An 11,450-nucleotide genomic window follows, 5' to 3' on the forward strand; every position below is an offset into this window, starting at 1 on the left:
AGTTTTATTTTACTTTTACGCAACGCTGATTATTCCTGCTTTTGTTCGGATCCTATGCGAAATAATGTAGTATGATAACAAACAGACAATGTGGACTAAGCGTATTCAAGCCCTTTAATCAGGAAAAAATTGAATTCTGCATTTATTTATTTCCGCGGTTAATGCACCTGCATATGCTCTCTGCGGTAAAGATGCCGTGGCTCTAGACTCCTATAGACTTCCACTTCAGGCAGAGAAGTCTGCTTCAAAATGGGGGGAAAAGAAAGAAGCACTAGAAATTTTATATTGCGTATAAATACTGTGCTTTTGTTGTGTACGTTTATTGAAGACAACCACAGACGACAACCACAGACTGGCCTTATAACGAGCGAGACAGACAGAGAAAGAGAGAAAAGGAAGAAAAGAAAAGAGCTTCCAGTTTTCTAATTCAGTGAGCAAGAGACCAACGGACGCTTTACGCCCTGAGTCTTCCCCCCTCACGCATCATTTTTGCCAAATGCAAGAGTGCAAGCAAGCAAGCAAGCGAACGAACGAACGAACGAACGGGGATATCCTTGGCTAACGTGTATATAGAGACATATATATGGCAGGATACTGTGAACAAAGGGTATGTGACATTGAACTCGATCAAATAAAAAAAATGTGTATTTGAAGAATGAGATGAAAAAGGAAAGGAAGGAGGCCCAACAGGCCAAAAAGGAAGAGAGAAAAATACACCAGAATCTCAACGCCTTGCTTTTTCCAAAATCGTGTGCGGGAGAATCGGCGAGGCTCAAAAGCCCGCGTCAGAAAGGGTAAAGGTAGTGACTCTGGACAATAGATAGGATAAAGTCGAAGACAAGAAGATGGCATTATAGAGACGATTAGAATAGGCTGGGTGGCCATGTAAATTCAGAAGATATAATGTATGCAATATGGCAGTTTCTCGCCCAAGTAGCGCATCCTGCGGTTGACTTCCGACCTCTCAGGGACAATTTCAACACAACCAACGTATTTTCAGATGATATCTGCAATGCTCATGCGGAAAGGAGCTCCCGAGTTCGCCTGTGCAGCCACTTTGTTGCCCGTCGGCAAGGGTAACGGTGCATGGGATGATGGGATGGTGGAAGGGGGTTGGGGTTGAGCCGGGTACCCGCCAAACGAGAGACGAGATGTCGATGATGAAGGCAAAGTATTCGGCGGATGCGGCGGAGAGGTCACTGGCAAATGGCGGTCGACATTGGGCGGAGGTGGTTGGTGTGTAAGTCGTTGCGGTAGCTGCTGCTGCTGTACAGTGGTAGTGCGGCGCTGCTGCTCACTCATAAGCGCGTGGATGGTCCACTCGATACCATCCCAGCCGCCCCATTCAGACGCTTCAGCCTCTGTAAGCGAAGTGACAGAAGGATGAATCATCGGGTCTCGAGCAAGATCATCTCCGCCAAGAGCTGGATTTATTCGACGTTGATGTAGAGGTAATCCAACATCATGGCTTTCCCACGTCCAGCTGTTGTGCACATTTCCTTGCAGGTCTGCACTCAGGTACGCAATCATCTCCTCATCCGAGAGCAAATGGTCCCAGCCTGGACGTTGACTGCGTTCAGCAAGACAGTGCAAAAAGAATGCAGCATATCTCCCACAGGCTAGATTGATGGGGTAGCGATCACCAATGGCCGCGCTGACCCGTACGCAGACAATGGCTTCAGAGTAATGTCCAGTAAAGCACAAGAATAAAATGCAACGCCACAAGTGCGTACTTAGCATAGCCGTAGCTGCTTCCTGAACCCGTACATGCCAGTCCAGCCCGGGTGCACCATATGGTCCAGGAGCAGTAGGAGCATGGACAAAGCGCGAGAGGAAGTGTACAGTGTCCTTGGCAGCGGCTACGCAGTAATTCAATGCCGCGCCACGAACACTACGCGCAAAGCGAGGCGAAAGGCTTAGACGATGCAGTAAGAGACGAGCATTCTGTAAATAAATAACGGGATAAAGTGAAGATGTTTCCAGACGAGCAGGGCTGTCTATTTGATACTCCGCGGGGAGCGTAGAGAAGCATGCTCCAAAATATGCCTCAAAGGATTTGAGTGAGTCAGCTGAGATTGTGTAGCTTTTCGAGGTCTTTTGAAGCTGTGAGATGAATCGCGCTACCGTAATAATTGCGAGAACAGGGCTCGAGACGCCTTGAGGGTTCGGGGATACAAGGAACCCAGGAGGCCGGACGTAATGATCTTCTACGGACAAGGGCAAAGTGACCTCAAATTCCTCGTCACGAATTGATGCAGGCCGACCGAGTTCTAAAGAGAGCAGGCTGCTATTGTTAGATTCAGATGCTTTGACTGAGCTCCTTAACAGGGTGGATGCTAGTACTCACCGATCCCAGACGTAGACGGCCCACCAGACTCTCCTCTTCATTTCGTCATCGTTGGCAGATGTAGAAGCGAGTTCACAGTCCAGTCCAATGTCCTGAGTAATCCTTATGCTTGACCCGAGCCAGAGCCAAGCGCCAGACTTTGCATTCATCTCGTTCAAACACATACTCACCAAGAGGCACGTTCTGACGTGGTCGACAGTAAATTGTTGGTTCCAGTTATTTGTGCATGCTTCAGACACCCTCAAATAGGCCGACACGTCTGCCAGTCGTTTGGTGTAAGGCTCCGCGGTCGTGACAGTCCCCAGCGCAAAGACAGCGAAAAGTTGTGGGAGCCATGCACTTGACACGCCTTCAAGTCTCCCGGTCTGGTAGAAGACTTCATATTCGTGGTAAAACGTAGGCCAGTGCAGAACGGGGAAAGAAGTGTGAACCACCGTATAATATCGAGCCAAGAGACGATCCGCGACCGATCTAGGGGGAAGGGCCGGGGCTTCGTGGGAGAGAACCGTCATTGGTTGCCGATATTGATACGAGGTAGGGGGCTTGAAAAGTCCTCGACTGTAGTCCAAGAGGTTGGATCGCACGCGGGAAAACGAATCTTTGCGGCTCGGCAGGACGCGCTGCGGGGTCTGGGGTAGTGGAGGCGGAAGATCGACAGGTCCAGTGCGGAATCCGTCCATTTCGATATTCGTCGCTCCGTTCTCCTTCATGAGGGAGCGGAGATGGTCCACCTGCTCCCGCGCATGTGCGAGCTGTTTCTCGAGATCTTGTACTTGTCTGCGGGGCAGAAATTGATATCGCTCAGCAATGATTCATATGGGAAGTACACGGGCAAGGATTGCAATCTTACTTGATCGATGACATGCGACGATTCGTTTCCTTTGTGAATTGACAACGCACATTGCGGCTGGAGCACTCGGAGCAACTCGTCGTGTCGGTAGCATCACACTGGGTTGTAATTGAGTCTTTTGATTGAGTGGTCGGGGAGAGGGACAACTTTCAACGCTTACCTTGACCTTGCGCTCCCGACAAGCATCACAGCTGGGGTCTTTTCTCCTCTGTCGATATGCTCGTTTCTGGACAGCCATGTTGCTCGAGGAAGCTTGTGAGGGCGACAACTCTGGTGTGGGCACATTGACCACGGCGGTCATGACTAAATCTGGCGCACCGCTGGATCGAGGCGGAGATGTCGAGCCCGAGGCGTTGAGGGAGTCATAGGCGGTTGAGCCGGCAAGGGGGGTAGAGAGCATGGTCAGAGAAAGCGGTCGACGGCGACGGGATGCGGGGTTAGAACCCAGGACACCAGCAGCTCGAGATTCAATCAAGGCGTCAGGAGCACTGGGTGATGGGCGACGAATTGATGAAAGAGGACCGGGCGAAAGATGGTGAACCGGCCGTCGCTGGACCTCCATACGATCTTTTGGGATTGCAATTGTGACGGAATGGACTTGGGAGATTCGGCGAGGAGCTGCTGGTACTGCACAGAACCCCAAACTTTTCGGGAAATCATACGCCAGAAACAAAGTATGACATGAACTGCATCTTGCAATGACCTTAAGGCTGATGTCTCTGGTGTTGCTAGCCCAGCGAAGGGCAACGGGGCGGCGTCGGGAGCTACAAAACAATTGTGTCCTGCACGGCACGAGTCATGCAGGGTGCAGCATCCAGTACGCAAACCAACACCGCAAGCAAATCCGAAGCACGACCCGCCACGAGGGATCCGTTGTCCCTGGAATAGGCTGGTCTGTGGCTGATTCAGACCCGGGGGCAGGGGGGAGGGGGGGGGAGAAGAAGGGGCAACAACGAGCGGGCGACTCAACCTCCAGAAAAATCTCGTTGGGATCTAGAACCAGATGATCAGACGGGATCGGAGAAGAACGAGATGGGCATCTGTAAATGGGCAACTGGAGAGGAGAAAAGGCTGATCGTCGGCTGTCCAGAACGGGGCCAAGGATGATCCCGAATAAACGACTGATTGACGGTGGGAAAAGGGGCCGTGCTGGGCATGAAGGGTCCACGGCCGTCACAAGCGACTTTCAGACTCGGCGAGTAACATATTGTCCGTATGTCGATTACAGAGGTCGCAGTTGTGCTAAGTGAGAGAAGACCCTCGTCAGAATGATGGGAGGGCACAGTAGCGTGTGCGTGTGTGAGTGTGGGTGTGGGAGCATGGCATAGCATCTGACGTGCTGCGGACAATCATTCTGTCATCGGTCGCAGTACCTCTGTACACTAGTAACCGGTAGCAGGGAGTTCAAGGGGCATGATCCGCGGAAAGGGCTTGGAGCATGGCCCGCCATCAAGCCTCTTGGCACCAGAAAGCAGCGGTCGTTCTAAAAAGTTCGTCGTTGGCTTGGAAAAAAAAATGAAAAAAAGGTAAAAGAGAGAGAAAAAAAAAAGATGAAAAGGGAGCGACTGAGTGAGCGAGCATGGGTACGCGCCAGTGGGGGGAGCGACGCAGATCGAACCCTGGTCGTCGGTTGCCGGACCGGTAAAGTAGGCAGAGGATTGGCCCCAGGCAGTTATAGGACGCAGAAAAAGCAAGGGTCCCAAGACTATTCCGTACTGTACCACAGTACTCGTTCCTACCAGGAAGGGGCCCCATCTTGTCCCATGGGAGAACTGCACACCTGTGACCGTCCCACGGCATCCCGCCAGCAGTATTGCTGCAAGTGCGAGAAATGAAGGCCCAATGACGACAGGTTGCGAGCGAGGAGACTTAGCGGCCACCTCGAGATCGGATCCAAACGGGTAACTCTGAACGGCAGCAGTCCGACACGCAAGGCACATGGGATGCAGATCCCAATGGTCTGGCTCGTCGCTCGTACAAGAGTACGTTACCAGTAGGCGGGGATCATTCTAGGCACGGTGTAGCGTTTAGCTTACCCTGCTCTGCCTGTCAACGATGGCGCGGAAAGGCGGAGAAGGCGAGCTGCCAAGTGCCCTGGTCAAGAGGGTCCATGGGCGCGGCCCGCAAGGCTTGAGCATTAGTACAAATTGTCCAGCCGCTAATCCACTCGATAAGTGAAAATCGAGCGAATAATGAAGGCTGGTGAAAACTCCATCGCGCCCATCATTATGACTAGGTCAGACGTAGCGTACTTTGTCCACCTCTTCGTCCTAGGTATGTACTGGTACCGACCTTTGTTCTCATCCAGAGTACATCCCCCTTGGCCACGGCACCATTGGCCGGTTCCATATTCCGCACGATCTCCATCTGTCGGCAACGTTTCGACCCAGGTCTGGGATTCGTCAACACAGCAGCGTCAATCTTCTACAGTAGTAGCATCCTAGCATGAGTGGCGGGAGGTGAAAAGGTTATTTGTACAGTAATTGGTCCATCACCACTACTTTATGGGGCCACAGGTTTGTTTGGTGATACCTGAATCGACTGAGAAGCGCTGGGCTCCCAATTTGTCGTCTCAAGGCCGCCTGTCTGGTCGGCAACTCCAGAAGAAATGAAACTGACACAGGCAGCGCACGCGCACCCAACTTCACCCTCATTCTCGCAGCACATATTCCAACAAGAAGCTTGGTGTCAGATCTTAGGATTGCTCTTAGCCCTGGCCCGGAGCATCGGCAATTCCCTGTCTATGATGCGGCTTTTCTTTCTCACGCCTTGCTCCTTTCCTACCAAAGAAAATGAACATAAATACCACGCAAGAAATAAAAAAAAGAAGGGGGTGTGCTGCATTTTCTCCCTTTATTTATTCATTCTATTCCCACCTGAGTAACTGCTCTTGAAAATAGTAGCCTGTACCCTTGGAGCTTCTGGACGGCGCCGCAGCCCTCCCCGCTTCGGCCTCCTGCGCGGGGCCTTCGCCTCGGCAGCACTAGGTGCTGCTGGAGAGGTATCTAATTTTCTAATGCAACGAGAGGTCGATAAGCCTGGGAGTCGTAAAGCAGGTACAGGCGACGGGATTTTCCGCTCTACACTGGTAAGCGGGCAGGAGACAGCCTAGTGGGCCGCTTGAATGCGCAGGTAAAGATTTGCCTGCAACGACGCGTCAAAAGAAGTGTTGCAAATAGGCAAGCTTCCAAAGCAAACAAGTCTTCGAAAAGGAAATCGAGAAGGAAAGTACATAGTAGTAACACATCTCACTCTCGACTGTTTTGCCACTGCTCGAGGTCTGCGACCTGTCGGAGCGGACCGTGTGTCAAGCATGTGAGCGAGTGAACCCATGGCAGCCTGGCGCGTGCCTGAGACCGCATAGAAGATGCATATGATTTCCTAACGGAGCTAAGATGTTCAAGTTTCTTGTAAAATGCACGCCTCGGGGTATTCTAGCCAATGAGGGACAGGAAACTGTTCGGCCATCGTCCGTAATAATCCAGTAATCTCTAGACGGTGCCACCAGGTTGTCCGTCAGCCTTTCTCAACAAGCCGCCAGTGCTAGATCAAAAAGCTCGGCTTCGCCCATGTCGTACATCAATCGGTGCGACGATGTATCACACATCCTGACCGGTTCCTGCCGGGGCCTTCCTCGAAGAAGTAAAAGCAATATTCTCTGGCAAAGCTAGCAGCAATACTACCTCCCGGAGGAGCTTGCCTGTCACACTGGCACCAACCGCCTGAAAAAGCCCGCCAGACATGCCAGGATCCACCAAAGTGCCAATGCAAATATAATCCTCTGATTATGGGAAGTGGGGAAAGCACTCACTAGGACACGCGATGAATCGAGTCGAGCGTGCTGGAAAGTTCCAGTGCAATTCAAATGGGAGCGAAGTGCCAACCTCTTTTTTATACCAAGGCAGTAGAGTCTTTTCTGGGTCTATCATAGCTTCCATCATTCGGAACTTCCCTTAGCCACACCAAAAAAAAAAAGGGCTCAAAAGTTGCTGATCCATAGTCTTTGGTCACAGTTCCATCTTAATATTTTTTTGGAGTGGGGGTGTGAGTGTGTGTTTTCTTACAATAGGTTCCACATGAAAGGGCTTTGGGATGCAAGGTCTGGAATCCTGATTCAGTGGTCATCGTGCACTAACGAACATTTTGAGCAATATGGTGAAGAGACGTATTTCATCTTTGTTGATGCCGCGGTGTTCTTTCCGGTAACCGAGGGGGGCGACCCCGCGGGGTCTCTCCCTGACGCGCAGGAACAGTCCACACATGGTGAGCAACAAAATCGGATGCAATTGATTACCTCAGTGAGGTGACCTTTGGGCGACATCTACTGTGGTAGATGCGAGACGAGCTCGGGCCGGATGCCGAAACCGTTCCGATCATTGCAGCACATTTTTTGGGATACCAATTTCTGAAGACCATCATCCTTCATGCCTTTCCCTTGGTGCGTACCGGAGCAGATGCCGTGACCGCGCTCTGCGACTGACTCAGATGACTCCGTACATGATGGTTTCTGGCGGGAGAATCAGCTTGTTTTGGACGGGTATGGATCCTTCCATTTTTCTGTGTACGGACGAGGCAGTAGTCATTCGGTATGCCGCTAAGGCCACGAAGCTGTTGAGCTTCGAGACGCAATAGTGCGCCAGACCCTTGTTAATCTGACGCCATCGAGACCGTCGTTCTCGCTTCCCTTGCGCTTCGATGCGAATAGTCTCCCCAGGCATCTTGGCCGCCTATTTGTGGAAAGGTACCTCTTATGGACTCATTTTGACAGCTCGTACCGATACTTGACCGCATCAGAGGATCCTATTGGAGTAAGGAGACGAGCCTATGGAGTGGTACTCGGTAGGACGTGAAGCCGTCTAATTAGTAGCCACCGAAAGTGCTATAATGGGCCGACAAAATTGGCGACCAAAGAGATCACAATTCCGGGCAAAATTTCCCGGCCAGGCGAACCTGCTTTCGCAGCTAGCACAACGTACTAGATAGCGAGGATGAGAGTTGGCAAGGATCAGCCTTCCTTCATGGTGTGCATCGATTAGGTGCGGATCTATCAACGTTTCGAAGGTCGGACAGGGTGCTCGTAGATTGAATGGTCGGCCCGCCACTACGAGTATTGCGAATGAGGAGGGCCTTAGTACTGCGGCGGAGTTTAGCTCTGCTTCCGACAAGCGCGGATCGTGGAACGGCATCCCGTTAACCATTCAGCTGAGGCAGCGTGATACTTTCCTCAGCGATTCCGTTCACACTAGCTTTCAGCTGGACGTCTCAGCTTCAAACTTGTCATACCGCCATTACCGGCCGCTACTTCAAACCTGTTCCAACGACGGACAGTCGTGGGTGTCGCGGCTTGAGTCTCAAGTCTTTTTAGGATTGATTGATAATCCACCCCCTTATAAAATGGTGTAAATATTTTAGTATTGTAGCAACGCAGGCAGTATCACGACGGACGGAACTTTCAAAAAAATACATCAGATCCCTCCATCAAAAACACGTGTTGAGGGGGTCGTGGTGCGATAATACCGGAGCAGTGATGCAGAGGACATGAACACACCCACATCTCACCATTCGCCGAGCCTCAAATCGGCTCTATCCGAGGATGAAACCGCCTTCGGGGCAAGGCGTCCGAGAGATTGACAGGATGATCTGGGTGGAGTCGCCAAGGGACTAACTTGACTCGGCTATAGCGGTGGGTATTTATTGACATTACCGTTTACCCTTTGCTAGTAGTTATGGATCATGGCTTGTTGTGGCATGTCTATTGCAGTCAGAGTGCGGAATCAAGAGTGAAAGCCCTCGCTTTGATGTGCTGTTACCATTTGAGAAGTAATGACTTTTGTAAGCTTGGGAAGCGATTGTGGCTGCTCCGACTTTCTTACTGCCTCGTCAAGTATGGAATAATGTCGAAATCATGCCGACTGTACAGAGGGCGATTAACTGTATCTATAGGATATCCAAGTTCCCCATATTGGCACATAGAGGAGAGGAATATCTCTTCAAATGTATTTGCATACCTAGGAAGGTGGTCTAGAGTCGCGTGACCCGGATGCTTGCAACAAGATTCCAAATAAAAACCTCGTTCGAGTTCCTCGTTTCTCCTGCTCCGGTCTCTTATCACCCAACTTCTCTGAACTAATCCAGCTCTGGAAAGACGCAATTGCACGTAGGTACTTTTACGCCGATTAAACATGTGGCTTGAAATAAGAAAATTGTTTCTATCCTTTGGTGAATAATGGGACGTCAATATAGGTGCATTGTTACGTGCGGCGTCGTTGGTGAAAGCGCCATAGGTCTAGACCATTTGCTTTGCTAGCACGCTTTCCGCTCTTCTGTAGACTCCTTTTCCCTTATCAATATCTGTCGTCCATCGCCCTTGTGGCGCGCAGAACGTTGAAACATCACAACGACCCATAAGCCGATTCAATTCAACGTCACGTCATGAGTGTCCGTTGTAAGCGGAGATTTCTCGGGGTTTAAGGTTTGCACACGAGAATTGGTGGCCTTCCTTACCTTCACTTCCTAAGGTAGGTCGATTCGACTCCTTAGGACCCTTTACTTGGCGATCACCGGTGCTCAGCATGAAAATTGAGGCCTCTATGGATAGCTTCGTCAAAGATAAGGTGGCATCATCAACTAGACAGCGAGTCTGGGCGCTTAATAGAGTCAGATGCTCTTGAAGGTTTCGTGAGGGTGCTTCATGCTCCTAATTTCACATAGGTGGGCCGCGTCAAAATATAGTTTGTATAAATCTGCGGACCGGAACTCCTTACCCGTGAATCAGCAGGGCATCGCAAGTAAATTTGGTGTTACATCTGACGCAAGAAACCCGGTCTACGTAGTATTTGTAAATATGAAGTGGACTGACCAGCACAAACTGCTGCATATAGGCGAAAGCTTTGTGGTCGATCGAAACGTTCCCTTTGTCCCAGTTCAATAATTATATCGAGGCATGTAACCCGGGACCTCCTCATGAGAACTTAGCCAGTTTGCTGGAGACCTCTGAGTGCTGTGTTAATGTTCAGCAAACTACCACCAGTTGGGCGGTGCCCCGGTTGCATGGCCGGGCAATAATGAAGAATTTAACCCGACAGATATTATAGATTCAAAGTAGAGAACTATAAGATAAGAAAAAGGCTAGTGTGGAAGAATCAAATCGCCGGCTTTTAGTATCGAATTTCACATGGTGGTAGGTACGATCAATACAATCAGGAGGGCTATGAAATGATAGTACGTGTTTCTTCACCTCTAAACTGCAATTTATCCACAGTGACAAATTTGGTCAAGGAATCAAAATTGACGCTCACTAATAGCAGAAATCTCAAACATCGTAGCAAGCAGTATTGTGCCGCCTCCAGGGAGGTAAGCCTGTCTAGGTGACAGTACCTGCTTACTAAGTAGTATTTAAAAACTTGGGGGTTTTCAAATCATCATATGAGATCGAAAAATGCATCTCAAGTACTTCTTTGAAGGGAGAATGGTTGCCTTCAAGTAAAAATCTTTGCCAGTAACGAAACTTTTATTTATGACTAAACACCACTCTGGAAATCCAGCAGACCGTTATAACTGTGCCGAGAGTGTGTATATAACTGGTATTGGGTTCGATTCCTCGTTCCTAATGGCGCTGGTCCAACGGTGGAGTTGATTGTTACCTTTTTCTATAACAAGGAATAATTTAGGCTAGACGATAAGATAATCAAAAGAGCAGATTTCATAGAAATCTCCACGTGCAAATATAAGAAAGCGACTAGCACGCACCGAAGCTATTCGAATTTAGCCTTGGAGGGTTGCAAAGTGTCTGAATTTCGGTTTTTATTTTCTCTTCATAAACTTCTATGAATTCACGTGCCAGATGACAAGATGCAAGAACCCCAAAAAGCAGAGATCTTGTTGTGCTGACCTACACATGTGGTTAGCAGATTAAATGACATTCATCAACGACCCTATACTCTTATGTATTACTTGCAGTCATCTTGGAACGATGAAAAGTTCAATTAATCTGCGAAGATTCCGCAGATGTTTCGATCTCTTACGAGATTACTGCAACTCATCAACCACTGGGTCGATGCTGGAGCGGACGAGTTCTTCAAGTCAGCCGAGCATGGGTTTGAGTGGCAGCCAATGAAGATTGAGAATCTTTCTAATCGGGAAAAGTTTACCCGCTCGAAAGCTCCTCTGCACCACTGCTACCCCTGCCCAGGGCTCAATTATGACAAAAGAATTTTAAGTTTTTAGACCCGCTGGGTAAGAAAAGGGCCGAGA

At 49.8% G+C, this 11,450-nt stretch overlaps 1 protein-coding gene across 1 annotated transcript; it reads right to left on the reverse strand.

Annotated features, from left to right (window-relative positions):
* Positions 1 to 996: 996 nt before the first annotated feature.
* Positions 997 to 3,498, reverse strand: L228DRAFT_209525 (hypothetical protein; the record flags this gene model as incomplete). The annotated part of the gene is made up of 4 exons (XM_018329816.1): positions 997 to 2,284; positions 2,348 to 3,124; positions 3,198 to 3,295; positions 3,358 to 3,498. 4 exons carry the CDS (start codon positions 3,496 to 3,498, stop codon positions 997 to 999), a joined length of 2,304 nt encoding a protein of 767 aa, XP_018189654.1.
* Positions 3,499 to 11,450: the final 7,952 nt, after the last annotated feature.

This window comes from Xylona heveae (genome assembly GCF_001619985.1).
Source record: "Xylona heveae TC161 unplaced genomic scaffold L228scaffold_3, whole genome shotgun sequence".
In the NCBI taxonomy this organism is placed as follows: domain Eukaryota; kingdom Fungi; phylum Ascomycota; class Xylonomycetes; order Xylonales; family Xylonaceae; genus Xylona; species Xylona heveae.